This window comes from Salvelinus namaycush, chromosome 4 (genome assembly GCF_016432855.1).
Source record: "Salvelinus namaycush isolate Seneca chromosome 4, SaNama_1.0, whole genome shotgun sequence".
In the NCBI taxonomy this organism is placed as follows: domain Eukaryota; kingdom Metazoa; phylum Chordata; class Actinopteri; order Salmoniformes; family Salmonidae; genus Salvelinus; species Salvelinus namaycush.
Genome location: NC_052310.1, coordinates 29,337,719 through 29,359,688, shown reverse-complemented (window position 1 = coordinate 29,359,688; position 21,970 = coordinate 29,337,719). Strand labels below are relative to the sequence as shown.

At 43.4% G+C, this 21,970-nt stretch overlaps 1 protein-coding gene across 1 annotated transcript in view; it reads right to left on the bottom strand.

Moving 5' to 3' along the window:
• Positions 1-19,549, bottom strand: part of LOC120045821 (actin-binding LIM protein 1-like) — a 134,005-nt gene extending 114,456 nt beyond the window's left edge. The window contains exon 1 of the mRNA XM_038990754.1: positions 19,450-19,549. Coding sequence (XP_038846682.1) covers positions 19,450-19,549 — 100 coding nt within the window. The remainder of the gene's footprint in view (positions 1-19,449) is intronic.
• Between the last annotated feature and the right edge of the window lie 2,421 nt (positions 19,550-21,970).

Sequence of the window (21,970 nt, the reverse complement as noted above, 5' to 3'; positions counted from 1 at the left end):
AGAAATACTGGTGTGCAAAAGAGCAGAAAAACAAAAACAAATATGGGGATGAGGTAGGTAGGTAGATGGATGGGCTATTTACAGATCGGCTGTGTACAGCTGCAGTGATCGGTAAGCTGCTCTGACAGCTGACACTTAAAGTTAGTGAGGGAGATAAAAGTCTCCAACTTCAGTGATTTATTTCAATTTGTTCCAGTCATTGGCAGCAGAGAACTGGAAGGAAAGGTGGCCAAAGGAGGTGTTGGCTTTGGGGATGACCAATTAAATTTATCTGCTGGAGCACGTGCTACTGAGATAAGGCAGAGCTATATCTAGCAACAACTTATAGATGACCTGGAGCCAGTGGGTTTGGTGACAAATATGTAGCGAGGACCAGCCAACGAGAGCATACAGGTCGCAGTGGTGGGTAGTATATGGGGCTTTGGTGACAAAACAGATGGCACTGTGATAGACTGCATCCACTTCGCTGAGTAGAGTGTTGGAGGCTAATATGTAAATGACATAGCTGAAGTCAAGGATCAGTAGGATAGTCAGTTTTACAAGGGTACGTTTGGCATCATGAGCGAAGGAGGATTTGTTGTGAAATAGGAAGCCGAATCTAGATTGAACTTTGGATTGGAGATGCTTAATGTGAGTCTGAAAGGAGAGTTTACAGTCTAGCCAGAGTAGTGATGCTAGTCGGGCGGGCGGGTGCGAGCAGCTATCTGTTGAAGAGCATGCATTTCGTTTTACTAGCATTTAAGAGCAGTTGGAGGCCATGGAAGGAGTGTTGTATGGCGTTGAAGCTCGTTTGGAGGTTTGTTAACACAGTATCCAAAGAAGGGCCAGATGTATACAGCATGGTGTCGTCTGCGTAGAGGTGGATCAAAGAATCACCCGCAGCAAGAGTGACATCATTGATATATACAGAGAAAAGTGTCGGCCTGAGAATTGAACCCTGTGGCATCCCCATAGAGACTTCCAGAGGTCTGGACAACAGGCCCTCCAATTTCACACACTGAACTCTATCTGAGAAGTAGTTAGTGAACCAGGCGAGGCAGTCATTAGAGAAACCAAGGCTGTTGAGTTGGCCAATAAGAATACGGTGATTGACAGAGTCGAAAGCCTTGGCCAGGTTGATGAAGACGGCTATACAGTACTGTCTTTTATCGATGGCGGTTATGATATTGTTTAGAACCTTGAGCGTGGCTGAGGTGCACCCATGACCAGCTCGGAAACCAGATTGCATAGCGGAGAAGGTACGGTTGGATTCGAAATGGTCGGTGATCTGTTTGTTCACTTGGCTTTCGAAGACTTTAGAAAGGCAGGGCAGGATGGATATAGGTCTGTAACAGTTTGGGTCTAGAGTGTCTCCCCCTTTGAAGAGGGGGATGACCGCGGCAGCTTTCCAATCGTTAGGAATCTCAGACGATACAAAAGAGAATGAACAGACTAGTAATAGGGGTTTCAACAATGGCGGCGGATAATTTTAGGAAGAGAGGGTCTAGATTGTCTAGCCCATTTGATTTGTACTGATCCAGATTTTGCAGCTCTTTCAGAACATCAGCTGTCTGGATATGGGTGAAGGAGAAGCGGGGGGGGGGGGGGGGGGGGGGGGGCTTGGGCCAGTGGTGACAGTGTTTCCTAGTCTCAGTGCAGTGGGCAGCTGGGAGGAGGTACTCTAATTCTCTATGGACTTTACAGTGTCCCAAAACTTGGAATTAGTGCTGCAGGATGCAAATTTCTGTTTGAAAAAGCTAGCCTTTGCTTTTCTAACTGACTATGTGTATTGGTTCCTGGCTTCCCTGAAAAGTTGCATATCGCGGGGTCTATTCAATGCTAGTGCAGAACGCCACAGGGTGTTTTTGTGCTGGTCAAGGGCAGTCAAGTCTGGAGTGAACCAAGGGCTATATCTGTTCTTAGTTCTACATATTTTGAAAGGGGCATTTAAGATGGTGAAGAAAGCACTTTTAAAGAATAACCAGGCATTCTCTACTGACATGATGAGGTCAATATCCTTCCAGGATACCCGGGCCAGAACGATTAGAAAGGCCTTCTCACAGAAGTGTTTTAGGGAGCATTTGACAGTAATGAGGGGTGGTCGTTTGACCGCGGACTCATAACGGACGCAGGCAATGAGGCAGTGATCGCTGAGAACCTGGTTGAAAACAGCAGAGGTTTATTTACAGGGCAAGTTGTAAATAATATGATATCTATGAGGGTGACCATGTTTAAGGATTTGTGGTTGTACCTGGTAGGTTCTTTGATCATTTGTGTGAGATTGAGGGCATCTAGCTTAGATTGTAGTACGGCCGGGGTGTTAAGCATATCCCAATTTAGGTTACCTAGCAGTACGAACTCTGACGATAGATGGGGGCAATCAATTCACATATGGTGTCCAGGGCACAGCTGGGAGCTGAGGGGGGTGAGGGACTTATTTCAGGAGTGAGGGATTTCAACAGTGAGGGACTTATTTCAGGAGAGATGGATCTTTAAAAGTAGAAGCTTGAACTGTTTGGGCATAGACCAGGATAGTAGGACAGAACTCTGCAGGATATCTCGACAGTAGATTGCAATTCCGCCCTTTTAGCAGTTCTGTCTTGATGGGAAATGTTGGAATTAGGGATGGAAATTTCTGAATTTTTGGTGGCCTTCCTACGCCAGGATTCAGACACGGCTAGGACATCAGGGCTGGCAGAGTGTGCTAAAGCAGTGAATAAAGCAAGTGCCTGGGGACACAGCGCCTGGGGCCCCTCAGTCCCTGGGTTAACTTCTACATCACCAGAGGAACAGAGGAGGAGTAGGATGAGGGTACGGCTAAAGGCTATCAAGACTGGTCGTCTAGTGCGTTGGGGACAGAGAAAAAAAGGAGCACATTTCTGGGCGTGGTAGGATAGATTCAGGGCATAGTGTACAGACAAGGGTATGGTAGGGTGTGAAGACAGTGGGGGTAAACCTAGACATTGAGTGACAATGAGAGAGGTTGCATCTCTGCAGGCGCCAGTTAAGCTAGGTAAGGTCTCCGCATGTGTGTGGGGTGGGACAAGGGGCCAATCTGAGGCATGTTGAGCAGGACTAGTGACTCCGCAGTAAAACAAAACAATGAGAGCTGCCCTAAACAACAGTATACAAGGTATATTGACATTAGAGAGAGGCATAAAGCAATCACGGGTGTTGATTGGGAGAGCTAAGACAACAGCGGGTGAGACAGCAACAGGTAAACAGCTAAGACAACAACAACAACGTGTAAATGGCGATAAATGGGCAGAGAGGATCAGTTAGCCACACACAGGGCCTGAGTTCGAGGCTGGGGCCGACAGATAAAAACAATTAAGTACCGTGTTAATGAACAGTCCAGCAGGCATCAGCTGTGTAGCCGAGTGATCATAGAGTCCAATGAGCAGCAATAGATGAAACAGGGAGCTGTTCGGTAGTCGATTACTACGCTAGGTGAGCGGGAGACACGGCGTTTAGGAAGCTAGCGGGCCGGGGCTAGCAGATGGATCTTCACCATATCCACGTCGCAGAGGCCGGTTGAGAGCACATCGGCCAAATTACGTCAGCAGATCAACAGACCAGTCGTGATGGATCGGCGGGGCTCCGTGTCGACAAATGGTCCAGGCCAATTGGCAAGAGCGGTATTGTAGTTGGTGTACTTTGTTTGCTAGCCGGGAGATGGGCCTAGCTCGAAGCTAGCTCGAGGCTAACTGGTGCATGCTTCTGGACAAGGGCGTTAGCCACAATAGCCACTCGGTAGCAGCTAGCTAGCTGCGAATATCCAGTGTAATGGTCCAGAGCTTGCGGCAGGAATCTGGTGATGTAGTGGGGGAAAAAGCAGTATGATATGCTCAGGGCTGATATCGTGCTGTGCAGACTGGCAGGTATTATCTGGGCTATCTGGACTAAAGCGGCTGGTGTCCGAGCTAAAGGTAAAGACCGCTAGCAGTGGCTAACAATGACTAAATAGCTAGTAGCCAATTAGCTGGCTAGCTTCTGATGGCTAGCTTACGATGGAGGTTCCAGTTATAAGGTCTAAAAAATAGCAGATCCATACCACATTGGGTGAAGCGGGTTGCAGGAAGGTATATTTATTTATTTCGAAAATGGAAAAAAGAGATTGTATACATTTCATTATATTTCAAAGAAAACGAAAAAGACTGAATATTTACATAGGACAAAAACAAATATGTCTTACTGCTGCGTCATATTGGGAGATTTTCGGGGCTGCCTCTGCTTTATATAGCAAGCCACAGCCACGTGACTCACAGTCTCTGGGGGGGGGGGGGGGGGGGGGGTTCTAAAATGATCATGTATTACAAAACAGAGATTGTCAGCCATTAGAAAAAGCATTCTGGGCATTATAGTTTATGTGATAAGAGGGAGTTAGTTATCATGCACACTTTCAATCTGAAGTGCATCCTAAATGGCATCATTTTCCCTATTTAGTGCACTATATACAGTACCAATTGGCCCTGGTCATAAGTAATGCACTAAAGTAGTGCATTATATAGGGAATAGGGTGCCATTTGGGATGGAGGCCATATCTCACGGCCTGGCATGGAGTCAGTGGATGAATAATGCCTGGCTAGTCCTCATGCTCACTGTAATCCTGATGTAAACCACCATCTCGGTTCCTTGCTTTGCAAACTGTGGCCCCTTTGCCTGCATAATTTTGATATTACATACGTTTCGAGAGGACAGCAATTCCTTTTTGACTTCTCTGCAATAACACTTTGTTGGAGTCAATAAGATATAATTGCGTGACACACCACAAACGTGGATTTGCATGTACACACACAGGCCAGTAGACAGATATTTACATTTGAATCATTTAGCAGACGCTCTTATCCAGAATGACTAACAGTTGCAATTAGGGTTAAGTGCCTTGCTCAAGGGCACATCGACAGATTTTTCACCTAGTTGACTTGAGGATAGACAGACAAGATAGATTCTCCCTGCCGGCACCTCCTACCCCATACCATAGCCCTACTGGTGCCAGATCGACAAGTCTCTCATTCAGGTAATAGTTAAGGTTGAGGTACGGCAGCTGCTAAATGTACACTTTAGGGATGAGGTAGAGCACCTCAGCCACGTGCCCGTCCTCGATGATGGACAGGCGCTTGAATAAGTTTCAACGTTTGATGCTGGTGGGGCGGTCCACGGTGTGGCTGCAGTTGGAGCTACACAGCTTGCCCAGGCTGTTGAGGGTAGGCATGTTGCCCGGCTCCCCCTCAGCCTTCCCACAAAGTAGGGTGCAACACTAAGTACAATTCAGCCAGAATCCTAGGATGGCTCTAAGCTCTACAAGGACACTTCAAACCTCCACTGTAGAAGACTTTGACAAAAACGTAGGGGCAGGCCTAAAAAATATCTCGGCGCTATGAACATGTCAGACATCTACCACCCTGTGTCATGTAAAGATCCAGAGAGAGAGTGATATACATTTCCAAAATAATCTCATCATGTAGATCTCCTTCAAGTGTACATCCCAGACCTCCAGAGCAGAGGTAACTCTTCAAAAATGGAACCTGTACCACAGGTGTTAATTTCAGGCTTCAGGGTCGAGGTCAAGACAGCAAACAGCAGGCAGAGAGCATAGACCACAGAGCATAGCCTACAGGTATACAGCAGAGCAGAGTAGGGGGGAAGAGGCTTGCACTGCGTCTTCAGATCAGCAAGCTTCTTCCTCCTCTTCCTTAAGCAGCTTATGGCTGACGTAGACTACATGATTATCTTCGGGTGGGGTTAGGTGGCCTGGGTACACTGTAAGAGGGTTGCTGGGAATTTGACAGTAACTTACAGGCAGCTAGTGGTAAGTTACTGTATTTCATATTGCAGTACACCTACTAATCTAAATACACTATCAAAGCAAGTACAGTGCTGTGTAATGAATATGGTCCTGTGTTTTGGTTAATCATGTCAAATGACCTGAATTTTTACCTTTAAATAAAGTGTTTTCATCAAACTGTCCCCTTTTATTTTTATGTCAGATGGTCCAGCACCCTGCTCAGACAATTGCTTTCATTTTTGGTCTAATTCTCATTTCTGGAAAAGGCTTAAAATAAACGTTAAATTCCAGGTCATGTAGCATGATTAACCAAAACAAAGGGCCCTATATAACACACAGTACAATACCGTAAAATGGACTGTATTTTAATGTTTAAAAAGTAAATGCTACTGTAATCATAATGAATGAACAAATTAATGACACGTATTAACGGGAGATGGGGTTTGTGTTTCACAGTATTTTACTGTAATAACATTGGATTGGTGCAAAAAGGTTGGCTGAACACATAGCACAGTCAGTGTACTCAGCTTAGCTGATAACGGATGTGAAATGGCTAGCTAGTTAGCGGTGGTGCGCGCTAATAGCCTTTCAATCGGTTACATCACTCGCTTTGAGACCTTGAAGTAGTAGTTCCCCTTGCTCTGCAAGGGCCGCGGCTTTTGTGGAGCGATGGGTAACGATGCTTCGTGGGTGACTACTGTTGATGTGTGCAGAGGGTCCCTGGTTCACGCCCGTGTCGGGGCGAGGGGACGGACGTAAAGTTATACTGTTACACTATCACCATTGAGACTGTGTCTGTGCCTGGATCTAGGTTGAGCAAAACAAAACATGGTGGTGTTCGCCTTAGCAATCTCACTGGAATTACCTCCTCCATTCCTGTCATTATTTAAAGAGATTGTGATATCTCCCATCTCAAAATAGGGCTACTTAATGTTAGATCCCTCACTTCCAAGGCAGTCATAGTCAATTAACTAATCACTGATCATAATCTTGATGCGATTGGCCTGACTGAAACATGGCTCAAGCCTGATGAATTTACTATGTTAAATGAGGCCTCTCCTCCTGGTTACACTAGTGACCATATCCCATGTGCATTTTGGTGACTTTAATATTCACATGGAAAAGTCCACAGACCTACTCCAAAAGGCTTTCGGAGCCATCATCGACTCAGTGGGTTTTGTCCAACATGTCTCCGGACCTACTCATTGCCACAGTCATACCCTGGATCTAATTTTGTCCCGTGGAATAAATATTGTGGATTTAAATGTTTTTCCACATAATCGCAACAAATAATATGCTCAGACCCCTGTTAAGGGAATTAAATAATTCCTCTATGTACTCATTCATTAAAATCAATCCGTCTATTTCTAAGTATTTGTAAGATAACATAAAATAGACAGGGTACAGTCTTAATAAAATTAGATAATAGTATTTATTCCCGGAGCACGCTCCCATTTAACCATGAACAACAGTTTATATACAAGATATGACGTCATTGGTTACAGAATAAATCTCCTCCTCTTGACCAAGATAAAACAGGTTCAAAAGTTCATTCCAACTCCCCAACATGACACACAATATCATTTATTCTCCTGAAGGCACACTATCATTTATTACCACTTTAGCAGACAACTCAAGATAATGGAAGACCTAAAAAGTTACTCACTGCCTTATCTAAACATCTCAGGGCTAAGTTGGGTCAGTTCAACTATAGTTTAACGACCCTTTTTGCTTACTTTATAACCCACAGCACAAATCTCTAACTAAGTTGGAATGGTGTTTATTATGTTTTATCCTCCTTGTTCATACTACCTAATCCCTTCCTTATGAATTAACATTATTAATCAGATATAATAATAATACCGTGCAGAGTTCAATTAGTTATAGTTTTATCTAAATGTAGACATTGTTTTAGTCATTATTCATAAAATTCCTAACAACCCCAACCAAGGATCATCAAATGCCGTGTTATAAATTCTTGGACAACCCAAAGATTCCCAGATGCCCTTCCAGACTCCCTCCACTTACCCAAGGACATCGGAGTACAAAAATCGGTTAACCACCTAACTGAGGATCTTAATTTAACCTTGCGTAATACCCTAGATTTAGTCGCACCCTTAAAAAAAACATTTGTCACAAGAAATTTGCTCCCTGGTATACAGAAAACACCCGAGCCCTGAAGCAAGCATCCTGAAAATTTGAATGGAAATGGCGCTCCAACAAACTAGTTGGGAAAGATAGTACCGTGCAATATCGAATAGCCCTCACTGCTGCTCAATCATCTTATTTTTCCAACCTAATTGAAGAGAATAAGAACATTCCAAATTTTATTTTTGATACTGTCGCAAAGATAACTAAAAAACAACATTCAACAGAGGGTACAGGTTTCACTTCAGCAGTGATAAATTCATGAACTTCTTCGATGAAAAGATCATGATCATTAGAAAGCAAATTACGGACTCCACTTTGAATCTGCATATTTCTCCTAAGCTCAGTTGTTCTGAGTCTGCACAGAACTGCCAGGACCTAGGATCAATGGAGACACTCAAGTTTTTTAAACTCTCTTAGGTAGGGGGCAGTATTTTGACGTCCAGATGAAAAGCGTGCCCAAAGTAAACTGCCTGTTACTCAGGCCCAGAAGCTAGGGTATGCATATAATTGCTAGATTTGGATGGAAAACACTCTAAAGTTTCTAAAACTGTTAACATTATGCCTGTGAGCATAACATAACTGATATGGCAGGCGAAACCCCGAGGACAAACCATCCTCCCCCCAAAAAAAATTCAGCCTACCAAAATTTTCAATGGCTACCACTTTTATTATAAGGCTTCCCAGATTGCAGTTCCCAGGGCTTCCACTAGATGTCACCAGTCTTTAAGAAAGAGTTTCAGGCTGGTTTTTGGAAAAATGAGCCAGAAATTGTAGTTTTTCTAGGTGGCTCCCATTTTGGCTGTAGTGTTTCCAAGCGCGTGGAAGAGAGAATCTTTGGTATTTTTCTCCGGTAAAGACAATAACGATTCTCCGTCTTAAATTTGATCGTTTATTTACGTATTAGGGTACCTAAGGTTTGATTATAAACGTTGTTTGACTTTTTTGGAAAAGTTTATTAGTAGCGTTTGAGATTCATTTTGTATGCATTTTGATGGAGGGAAACTGGGTGGATTATTGACTGAAGCGTGCCAGCTAAACTGAGTTATTATGGATATAAAGAAGGACATTATCGAACAAAAGTTCCATTTGTGATGTAACTGGGACCTTTTGGAGTGCCAACAGAAGAAGATCATCAAAGGTAAGGCATTTTTTATATCGCTATTTCTGACTTTCGTGTCACACCTGCCTGGTTGAAATATGTTTTTCATGTGTTTGTATGCGGGGCGCTGTCTTCAGATAATCGCATGGTTTGCTCTCACCGTAAAGCCTTTTTGAAATCTGACACAGCGGCTGGATGAACAAGAAGTTAAGCTTTATTTTGATGTATTACACTTGCGATTTTATGAACGTTAAATATTTATAATACTGTTGTTTGAATTTCGCGCTCTGCAATTTCACCGGATGTTGGATGCTACCGTCCCACCTGCCCATAAGAAGTTAATCCTGTATCTCTTGACACATTCATGAAAATAGTCATGGCCTCTAAACCGTCAAGCTGCTTACTGGACTCTATTCCAACTATACTGAAAGAGCTACTTTCTGTGCTTGGCCCTCCCATGTTGAACATAATAAATGGCTCCCTATCCACCGGATGTGTACCAAATTCACTAAAAGTGGCAGCAATAAAGGCTCTTGAAAAAGTCAAACCTTGATCCGGAAAATGTAAAAAAAAATATATATATATATAAAAAAAAAAAAAAAAAATGGTGTCAGACCAAGGCTCTGTATCTGTCCTCGTGTTCCTAGACCTTAGTGCTGCACACCAAATTATTTTGGAGAGATTAGAAACCCTAATTGGTTTGCACAAAGATATCAGTTCATCTCTGTGGATGGTTTGTCCTCTGACAAATCAATTGTAAGTTCCGGTGTTCCTCAAGGTTCCGTCCCCCCGCCCTTTTTCTCCTCAATTTTGTGGTATCAGATTGGTAGTTACAGTCTTGTCTCATCGCTGCAACTCCCGTACGAACTCGGGAGAGGCGAAGGTCGAGAGCCGTGCGTCCTCCGAAACACAACCCAACCAAGCGGCACTGCTTCTTGACACAATGCCCACTTGTGGAAGCCAGCCGCACCAATGTGTCGGAGGAAACACCATAGACCTGGCGAATGTGTCAGCGTACACTGCGACCGGTCCGCCACACGAGTCGCTAGTGCACGATGGGACACGATGGGACATCCCTGCCGGCTAAACCCTCCCCTAACCCGGACGATGCTGGGCCAATTGTGTGCCGTCCCGTGGCTCTCCCGGTCGCGGCCGGCTGTGACAGAGCCTGGACTAGAACCCAGAATCTCTAGTGGCACAGCGAGCACTGTGATGCAGTGCCTGAGACCACTGCGTGACTCGGGAGGCCCTTGTTCCATTTTAAGACCACTATTGTTTTTACTATATATTCTACCTCTTGGTGATGTCATTTGGAAACACAATGTCAACTTTCACTGCTATGTGGATGACACACAGCTTTACATTTCGATGAAACATGGTGAAGCCCCAAAATTGCCTACCCTGGAAGCCTGTGTTTCAGACATTAGGAAGTGGATGGTGGCAAACGTTTTACTTTTATACTCTGACAAAACACAGATGCTAGTTCTAGGTCCCAAGAAACAAAGAGATCTGCTGTTGGATCTGACAATTAATTTTGATGGTTGTACAGTCGTCTCAAATAAAACTGAAGGACCTCTGCGTTACTCTGGACCATGATCTCTCTTTTGATGAAAATATCAAGAATATTTCAAGCTTTTTTCCATCTTCTTAACATGCAAAAATCAGAAACTTTTTGTCCAAAAATAATGCAGAAAAGCTAATCCATGCTTTTGTCACTTCTAGATTAGGCTGCTGCAATGCTCTACTCTCCAGCTACCAGGATAAAGCACTAAATAAGTTAGTGCTAAACACGGCAGCTAGAATCCTAACTAGAACCAAAAAATTGGATCATATTACTCAAGTGCTAGCCTCTCTACATTGGCTTCCTGTTATGGCTAGGGCTGATTTCAAGGTTTTACTACTAACCTACAAAGCATTACATGGGCTTGCTCCTATCTCTCCGATTTGGTCCAGCTGTACATGCCTACATGTACGCTACGGTCACAAGATGCAGGCCTCCTTATTGTCGCTAGAATTTCTAAGCAAACAGCTGGAGGCAGGGCTTTCTCCTATAGAGCTCCATTTTTATGGAATGGTCTGCCTATCCATGTGATTGACGCAGACTCAGTCTCAACCTTTAAGTCTTTATTGAAAACTCATCTCTTCAGTAGATCCTATGATTGCGTGTAGTCTTGGGGTGTGAAGGTGAACGGCAAGGCACTGTATTGACAAAATGCCCTTGACAAAATGCCCTTGTTGTCTATGCCTGGCCGGATCCCCTCTCTCCACTGGGATTCTCTTCCTCTGACCCTACAACTGGGGCTGAGTCACTGGCTTACTAGTGCTCTTCCATGCCCTACCTAGGAGGGGTAGTAGACCCCACTTGAGTAGATTGAGTCACAGACATGATCTTCCTGTCTGGTTTTGCACCCCCTACGCTTGTGCGGTGGAGAAGATCTTCATGGGCTATACTCAGCCTTGTCTCAGGGTAGTAAGTTGGTGGTCTGTTGATATTCCTCTAGTGGTGTGGGAACTGTCCTTTTGCAAAGTAGGTGGAGTTATATCCTGCCTGGTTGGCCCTGTCTGTGTGTATCGTTGGATGGGTCCACTGTGTCCCCCGACAAACCCGTCTCAGTCTCCAGCATCTATACTGCAATAGTCTGTGGCACGGGGCTAGGGTCAGTCTGTTATATCTGGTGTAATTTTCCTGCCTTATCTGGTGTCCTGTGTGAATTTAAGTATAATCCCCCTAATTCTCGCTCTCTCCCTCCCCTCTCGGAGGACCAGAGCCTTAGGATGATGCCTCAAGACTACCTGGCCTGATGACTCCTGGCTGTCCCCAGTCCACCTGGTCATGCTGCTGCTCCAGTTCCAAGTGTTCTGCCTGTGGCAAGGGAACCCTGACCTTGTCCCGGACCTGCTGTTTAAGACTCTCTCTCTCTACCGCACCTGCTGTCTCTAACTGAATGCTCGGCTATGAAAAGCCAATATACTCCTGAGGTACTGACCTATTGCACCCTCTACAACCACTGATTATTATTCGACCCCCTATGAACATTTGAACATCTTGAAGAACAATCTGGCCTTAAATGGCCATTTACTCTTATAATCTACACCCGGCACAGACAGAAGAGGACTGGCCACCCCTCAGAACCTGGTTCCTCTCTAGGTTTCTTCCTAGGTTCCTGCCTTTCTAGGGAGTTTTTCCTGTTCTCCGTGCTTCTACATCTGCATTGCTTGCTTTTTGGGGTTTCAGGCTGGGTTTCTGTATAGCACTTTGTGACATCTGCTGATGTAAAAAGGGCTTTATAAATACATTTCATTGATTGACAGATGACAGCATATCAATCACTTGCACTAGAGGCACTAGAGGCCTTAACAAAGGCTTTGAAATTGGCAGCAACTACAGGGCCAAACAAACCAAAAGGACATGGCAAAATTCGCAACCATTAAAGGTTTAAGGTTTGCTGCCACTCCAATCTGTCCCCTATACATTTTAAATTGATAGGGCACTATTATCACATAGGAGGTAAATTGATACAGGACTCTCACAAAAGGGTGTGACAAACATAGCCTCTTACAAGTCACACTTAAAAATATGTTAATGAGACAGAAACAACAGTACCATGCACTCGTGCTCCAAAAAAAGATGGTACTGTATCGTACTGTATTCTGTGGAGTGGAATTACAACACCATTCAAAATACAGCAATTGTTTCACCATAATTTACAGTATGCTCCAGTAAAAAGTTTCACATTATTTACTGTTGATAATACATTAAATGTACCGTATAAATTACAGTTTTCCTTTACGGTGTGTCATTGCCACACTCATTGGCTCTTGCACCTGATGGGTGCTCTGGGACAGTGATGTTAAAAAAGAGCCATGCCACTGGTCACAATAATTTACTGGGACAGGTCACTTTAAGAATATTAGTAACGGCATCATGCTTTTGTTATGATATTAGATTTTCCATTACACTGCAGTTTCCGATTTGCTCCACAACCATTCATGGATGAGTCTGTTGTTCACGATCAAATCTGTCCAATTAAGGTTGTGGAATTGTGAGGTTTACAATATTAGAATAGAACTAACCCCTCTGTCCTGTCTTGTCTATTAAATACCATTAAATAAATCATTGTCTGTTTAGTAAGCTCTCAGAACAGGATCACAGAATACAGTTGAAGTCGGAAGTTTACATACACCTTGGCCAAATACAATTAAACTCAGTTCTTCACAATTCCTGACATTTAATCCTAGTAAAAATTCCCTGTCTTAGGTCAGTTAGTATTCTTAATTTTAAGAATGTGAAATGTCAGAATAATAGTAGAGAGAATGATTTATTTCAGCTTTTATTTCTTTCATCACATTCCCAGTGGGTCAGAAGTTTACATACACTCAATTAGTATTTGATTGGCATTGCCTTTAAATTGTTTAACTTGGGTCAAACGTTTCCGGTAGCCTTCCACAAGCTTCCCACAATAAGTTGGGTGAATTTTGGCCCATTCCTCCTGACATAGCTGGTGTAACTGAGTCAGGTTTGTAGGCCTCCTTGCTTGCACATGCTTTTTCAGTTCTGCCCACAAATCTTCTAGGGCTTTGTGATGGCCACTCCAATACCTTGACTTTGTTGTCCTTAAGCCATTTTGCCACGACTTTGGAAGTATGCTTGGGGCAGTGGTTCTTAACCTTGTTGGAGGTACTGAACCCCACCAGTTTCATATGCGCATTCACCGAACCCTTCTTAATTGGAAAAATAAAATATGATTTTTTCAAATTCAAAACATAGGTATATATTTTACTGGTGCACAAAATGAACCGTGCATCAACATCAACACCGTGTGTTCAAAGAACAAAATCATCAAAACATGATTTTCACACAAAAACATAATAATGAATATTTACTGCAAATCAGTGTGACTTCTGCTGTTGCCTTTCAGAGACCAGTTCAGAAATGCGCGGCTTCACCTTGGCAAGTGCCACTCCCATGTCATTTTCGCAACAAAGTCTGTTCCTTTTCTTCATTTTTATGTCCAGCATCCTCGAAAAGGATTGCTCGCAAAGATATGTTGTAACAAACGGTATGAAAATCTCCAGAGCTTTCTTAGCAATAACAGGGTACGTTACCATTTGTTGACACCAAAACGTTGAAAGCGTTGTTGTTCTGAAGAGTTGCTGTTGAACCTGGCTCTGCTGAATTTCAATGATTTCATCGAGGTATTCATCATTGACATCTGTTGTCTCAACACTAAACGTGAACGGCTGTCTCACCCATGCTGGATATGACTCTCTTGTAGGGAAGTATCCGTCGAGAGACTTTGCAAGCTCATCTAAGTGCGTGGCAATTGCTTGCTTCAGTTCTGCGGGTACAGAAATGTCTCCGATTCCAGATACATCTTCGATCTTACTTACACAGTCATCCAGCAGGGGAAAGTTTGCGAAGTTATCGTTCTCTGTTCGTCGTTTCCATAACGGTAGCTTTTTTTGAAAAGCCTTCAGGTTTTCCTCCGCTTCGATGATGTTGACTCCACCGCCCTGCATCTTTTGATTGAGATGATTGAGAGCTGCGAAGATATCAGCCATGTATGCTAAAATGAGAATGAACTCAGAATTTTTGAAGCAATCTGCATAACAAGAGCGAGAACCATATCCCACGAAAGATTGTTGTCTTTGAAGAAGTCATCCACAAGTTTCTTCACATCGGCTGCCTTAGTTGTTGTTGTAAGAGGCTTACAAAATAAAAAATCTTCCTTTATCACGTCGTCTTTCACATAGCGCACGAATACAGCAAGCTGGCTTAGATTGGAAACGTCTGTGGTCTCGTCGAGTTGAAGGCTGAGTTTTGCCGGGCTTGAAATCAGATCTGCAACTACTTGAGCCAAGATGTCTTTGCTCATGTCCTCTATTCTGTCGCTGATGGTGTCATTTGAAAGAGGAATTTGGGATAACTTAACTTCAGCCTCTTTTCCCAGCATGATATTCGCCATCTTCAACACAGCTGGTTTTATGAGTGTTTCACCAATGGTGTGTGGTTTGCCCTGCTTTGCGATCAGGTAAGCAACTTCGTACGATGCTGTGAGGATCGGTTTGTTGATGGGTACAAAGCCGAGAACAGGCAGAGTAGCCTTTTCATCGAATCTGGCTCTCTTCACCTTGAATTCAGCGAGCGTTGTGTTCTTTTATTTTCCATCTCCATGCAGCTTAAGGAAGTGTTCTCGTAGTTTTGCCGGTGCTAGACTAGAATTGCTCAACTTGGCATTGCAAATCATGCAGTTAGGACGCTGACTCCCATCACGTTCCGTTATACATGTGAATCCATATTGTACATATTCGTCCGACCACTTTCTTTTTTTGCTCGACATAGTAAGTATGAAGGGATTAAAATATTAAGAAAGAAATCACAAGACGTACCATCACGACAGTCACAAGTCGACTACTGAGCGCACCAAATCCCTGCAGCACAGATAGGCCAAGCGATGTAGCGTGATCACCTGCAGCCAATGATGGCCAAGCGGGGCGTGTCATCACGAATCATATGAGTCGGATGTGTGTCTTGACCTCCGCCGAACCCCTGAGACTGACTCACCGAACCCCTGGGGTTCGATCGAACCCAGGTTAAGAACCACTGGCTTGGGGTCATTGTCCAGTTGGAAGACCCATTTGCGACCAAGCTTTAACTTCCTGACAGATGTCTTGAGATGTTGCTTCAATATATCCACATAATTGTCCTTCCTCATGATCCCATCTATTTTGTGAAGTGCACCAGTCCCTCCTGCAGCAAAGCATCCCCTGAACATGATGCTGCCACCCCCGTGCTTCACGGTTGGGATGGTGTTCTTCGGCTTGCAAGCCTCCCCATTTTTCCTCCAAACATAATGATGGTCATTATGGCCAAACAGTTCTATTTTTGTTTCATCAGACCAGAGTACATTTCTCCAAAAAGTACGATCTTTGTACCCATGTGCAGTTGCAAACCATAGTCTGGCTTTTGTATGGCGGTTTTGGAGCAGTGACTTCTTCCTTGCTGGGCGGCCTTTCAGGTTATGTCGATATAGGACTTGTTTTGCTGTGGATATATATACTTTTGTACCTGTTTCCTCCAGCATTTTCACAAGGTCCTTTGATGTTGTTCTGGGATTGATTTGCACTTTTCGCACCAAAGTACGTTCATCTCTAGGAGATGAACGTACTTTGAACGTACCTGAGCGGTATGACGGCTGTGTGGTCCCATGGTGTTTATTGTCTGTACAGATGAACGTGGTACCTTCAGACACTTTGAAATTTCTCCCAAGGATGAACCAGACTTGTGGAGGTCTACAATTATTTTTCTGAGGTCTTGTCTGATTTCTTTTGATTTTCCCATGATGTCAAGCAATGAGGTACTGAGTTTGAAGGTAGGCCTTGAGATACATCCACAGGTACACCTCAAATTGACTCAAATGATGTCAATTAGCCTATCAGAAGCTTCTAAAGCCATGACATCATTTTCTGGAATTTTCCAAGCTGTTTAAAGGCACAGTCAACTTAGTGTATGTAAACTTCTGACCCACTGGAATTGTGATAAAGTGAATTATAAGTGAAATAATCTGTCTCTAAACAATTGTTGGAAAAATTACTTGTGTCATGCACAAAGTAGATGTCCTAACCGACTTGCCAAAACTATAGTTTGTTAACAAGAAATTTGTGGAGTGGTTGAAAAACGAGTTTTAATGACTCCAACCTATGTGTATGTAAACTTACGATTTCAACTGTATAATTGATGCATAAACCTGCGCGCACACACAAATAAATAAAGGAAATTCTAATAGGTTCATTTATTCAGTCACATAGGGTGGCGCACAATTGACCCAGCATCGTCCGGGATTGGCCGGGGTAGGCCATCATTGTAAATAAGAATTTGCTCTTAACTGACTTGCCTAGTTGAATAAAGGTTAAATAAAATTTAAAAAAGCGTGATTCAAGTTAATTGTTTATTTATAGTGTGCATTATTTGTAGTAAAAACAAAGTCCAATACCAGTGGACCATATCTTCCTACATACTGAGTGGTTATATGAGATCTAAATTAGCCAGGTTACACTATGCTCTAAATGTTCAATTTAGCAGCCGCTTTTATCTAAACCCTGCGTGCATACATTTTTCATTATGTATGCAGTGGTGGACAAAGTATCCAATTGTCATACTTGAGTAAAAGTTAAGATACCTTAATAAATAATGGCTCATGTAAAAGGTGAAGTCACCCAGTAAAATACTACTTGAGTAAAATGTAAGGTTTTAAATATACTTAAGTATCAAAAGTAAAAGTATAAATTATTTCAAATTCCTTACATAAAGTAAACCAGACAGCACCATTTTCTGGTTTTTTAGCCACGGGAACACTCCAACACTCAGACATAATTTACAGATAGCCAGGGGATCACTCCCGACACTCAGACATCATTTACAAACGTAGCGTGTGTGTTTAGTAAGTCCGCCAGATCAGCGGCAGTCTGTGAATTGGACCATTTTCCAGTCCTGCTAAGCATTCAAAATGTAACGAGTACTTTGGTTGTCAGGGAAAATGTATGGAGTAAAAAGTACATTATTTTCTTTAGGAATGTAGTGAAGGAAAAGTTATCAAAAATAGAAATAGTAAAGTACAGATACCCCAAAAAACAATTTAAGTAGTATTTTAAAATATTTTTAGTTAAGTACTTTACACCACTATGTATGTGATCCCTGAGAGAATTGAACGTACAACCTTGGTGCTGCTAGTGTCATGCTTTTACCAACTAAGGCACACAGGACCACATTGATCCAAGTCACAATTACATTGATTACAACAACTTGATTACAAATTAAGCCTTATTAGCAACATTACTCCTATTCTATTACTCTGCAGGTCACATTTGTTGCCTCTACTTCATTAAAACCATAAACACACACACACACACACACACACACCCACACACACACACACACACACACACACAAACAGAGCCTCAGGATTAGGCGGATATAAACTATGTAGAGGGTCTTGGATTGGTCTTGAAACCATTTAATGTTTGGGAGAAATGTATTATCACCAAGATTCTGGAAAAACATCCAGATATAGCAGATGTCCCTCTACAAGCCCCCTTATTTCATCCATCTTTGGATTTGCGTGAGACTTCATGAATTAAAGATGATACCTTCCATCTCCTTGATTAAGGACTGGATTTTCCTTCCTAAGCCACATTTAGAAAATCATCAGGCTCTCCCGGTGAGAGGTAATATGCGAGATGAAACAGGCAAAGAAAGTTAACTGTTTTCCTACCCGTATGAATTGAGCAAAACCTACAGAGAGACACGCTTATAGGGAATGTTGATTTAAAATGATTGAATACGGCAGGTAGTCTAGGGGTTAAGAGCATTGGGCCAGTAAGCGAAAGGTTTCTGGTTTGAATCCCCGAGCCAACTAGGTGAAAATATGTTGATGTGCACGTGAGCAAGGCACTTAACCCTAATTGCTCCTGTAAGTCGCTTTGGATAAGATAATTTGCTCAATGACTAAAATGTAAAGATGAACTATACACTTTTTGGTCTGTAAGGTGTACCATTTTCAATTGAACACATTTACTGACGTGCTACTGCTACCTGCACAAACTGAACACAGTCACTTAAGGTCATACACACACACACACCACTTTTATATAAACCAATATAATATTTTACTAATGCTCTCTCATAGTAACACTGTCCACAAAACAGATACAGTAAACACGGCAAACATCTACCTTACACTACCCACTCGAAAGCTTTTGAAAATCATGACACAAGCGAGGATGAAGACAGAGCAGGAACAGACTCTAGAGGAGAACTAGGGCTTATTACTGCAGAGAACTAGGGCTTATTACTGCAGAGAACTAGGGCTTATTACTGCAGAGAACTAGGGCTTATTACTGCTTATTGAGCATTTTAATACTGACATCAATGTTTTATTTATCAGTCTATTTCTCACCCACAAATCTATCCCACATCAATTTCTCACACATCCAATGTACAGTAAAGAGACCAATAAAATGTAGATAAAAGGATATGGCATGATAAAGAATAAGGCAGAGGACACACGCACGCACACACACACACACACAGGCTGATGACCGAGGCTAGCTCTGTTAGAGGACAGGCTGGTTAGTTCTGCTGCAGTGGGGCACGGCCTTGCTCGTCCCTGCTCCCCTATTCTACCGTCTATCTGTGGGTGCAGCTAGCTACACACCCAGTCAGCCCGGCACACATCGATACTCACACAAACAAATACACACCAAGACACACACTCTCACAAACGCACCATGACTAGACACAAAAGACAACATTCCTATGTCATCCTAGACATCCGGATCATTGAGAGAAATTAATGTCATATATACTCAGTCATTGGTCTTTTCCTTCCAACCCTCCTCCACACTGTACAGGACAACCACCCCTTTCTGTTACCGTCCAGTCCGAAGCAGGAGATGATTTTCTGGGAATAGTTGCAAAGTCCGCCATCGTAGGGAGGATGCTTGTGCTGCTGCACCGAACTCCTCTCCCTCATCTCTTCTACACACTCAAACACACACACACACACAGTCCCGTCCCGGCACTGCTTTCAATCCTTCCTTCCTCTTCACATCAATAATGCAGCCTCTTGCATGGAGTCACACACACACACACAGTCACACACACACACACACACACACACACACACACACACACACACACACACACACACACACACACACACACACACACACACACACACACACACACACACACACACACACACACACACACAGTCCCGTCCCGTCCCTGCTTTCAATCCTTCCTTTCTCTTCACATCAATAATGCAGCCTCTTGCATGGAGTCACACACACACACACAGTCACACACACACACACACACACACACAGTCACACACACACACACACAGTCACACACACACACACAGTCACACACACACAGTCACACACAAGCCACATGCACTCACACACATGGAGAGAAAAAAAATTAGAGGTGAAAGGGTCTTCATGCATGCTGCTGAGTGTGAGCAGGCAGCCCTGTCCTATGGTCAAACTTTGGAGAAGCCAGGGGATTGGGTTACTGCTGCGGTGCTGTGCGATGCCTTCCAATTCAGCACCGACTGAGTCGTACAGATTCTGCTGCAGTGCAACAGGTAAGTAGGGCGAGCTTGCTGGCACTTCCCAGAGGAAGGGTGGTGCTTTGGACCAGAGGAAGAGTAGTGCATGACTGGGGCTTTAAGGACGGGAAGGTAGACAAGAGGACATCCCTGACTATTCGACCAGGGAAACCTCTCCATAGGCCAACAGTGTGGTGAACAGCTTGAAAGCATACGAGTTGGCTGTGGACAGAACCATCTACAAAATATATGGCTCTGGATCGAAATATTAACTCCAGTGTCTTTGACTTTGACTAGAACACATACAGTGCATTTAGAACACATTCAGACCCCTTCACTTTTCCATATTTTGTTACGTTACAGCCTTGTTCTAAAATGGATTAAATCATTTTTTTCATCAATCTACACACAATACCCAATGATGACAAAGCAACAACAAAAAACTGAAATATCACATTTACATAATTATTCAGACCGTTTACTGAGTACTTTGTTGAAGCACCTTTGGCAGCGATTACAGCCTCGAGTCTTCTTGGGTATGACGCTACAAGCTTGGCACACCTGTATTTGGGGAGTTTCTGCCATTCTTCTCTGCAGATCCTCTCAAGCTCTGTCAGGTTGCTGCACAGCTATTTTCAGATATCTCTAGAGATGTTCGATTTGGTTCAAGGACATTCAGAGACTTGTCCCGAAGCCACTCCTGTGTTGTCTTGGCTATGTGCTTAGGGTCATTGTCCTGAGGTGAACCCAAGTCTGAGGTCCTGAGTGCTCTGGAGCAGGTTTTCTTCAAGGATCTCTCTGTACTTTGCGTTCTCTCGATCCTCACTAGTCTCCCAGTCCCTGCCGCTGAAAAACATCCCCACAGGGATGGTTCCAGGTTTCCTCCAGATGTGACACTTGGCATTCAAGCCAAAGAGTTTAATCTTGGTTTCATCAGACCAGAGAATCTTGATCCTCATGGTCTGAGAGTCTAGGTGCCAGTTGGCAAATTCCAAGCGGGCTGTCATGTGTCTTTTACTGAGGAGTGGCTTCCATCTGGCCACTCTACCATAAAGGCCTGATTGGTGGAGTGCTGCAGAGATGGTTGTCCTTCTGGAAGGTTTTCCCATCTCCACAGAGGATCTCTGGAACTCTGTCAGGGTGGCCATCGGGTTCTTGGTCATCTTCCTGACCAAGGCCCCTCTCCCACGAATGCTCAGTTTGGCCGGGCGGCCAACTCTAGGAAGAGTCTTGGTGGTTCCAAACTTCTTCCATTTAAGAATGATGGAAGCCACTGTGTTCTTGGGGACCTTCAATGCTGCAGACATTTTTTGGTACCTTCCCATGTGCCTCGACACAATCCTCTCTAGGAGCTCTACGGACAATTCCTTCGACCTCATGGTTTGTTTTTTGCTATGACATGCACTGTCAACTGTTGGACCTTATATAGACAGGTGTGTGTGTGCCTTCCCAAATCATGTCCAATCAATTGAATATACCACAGGTAGACTCCAATCAAATTGTAAAAACATCTCAAGGATGATCAATGGAAACAGGATGCACTTGAGGTCAATTTCGAGTCTCACAGCAAAGGTTCTGAATACTTATGTATTTTTTTTATACATTTACAAATATTTCTACAAACCTGTATTTGCTTTGTCATTATGGGGTATTGTGTGTTGATTGACGAGGGGAAACAAATATTTGAATCCATTTTAGAATAAGGCTGTAACATAACAAAATGTGGAAAAAGTCAAGGGGCTGGAATACTTTGAAGCAAAATGATCAATCGTTTATTGGCTAATATTTCCGATTTGGTCTGTGTGCATGCAGCCTAACTCAGCTAGGGCTTCAGAGAGA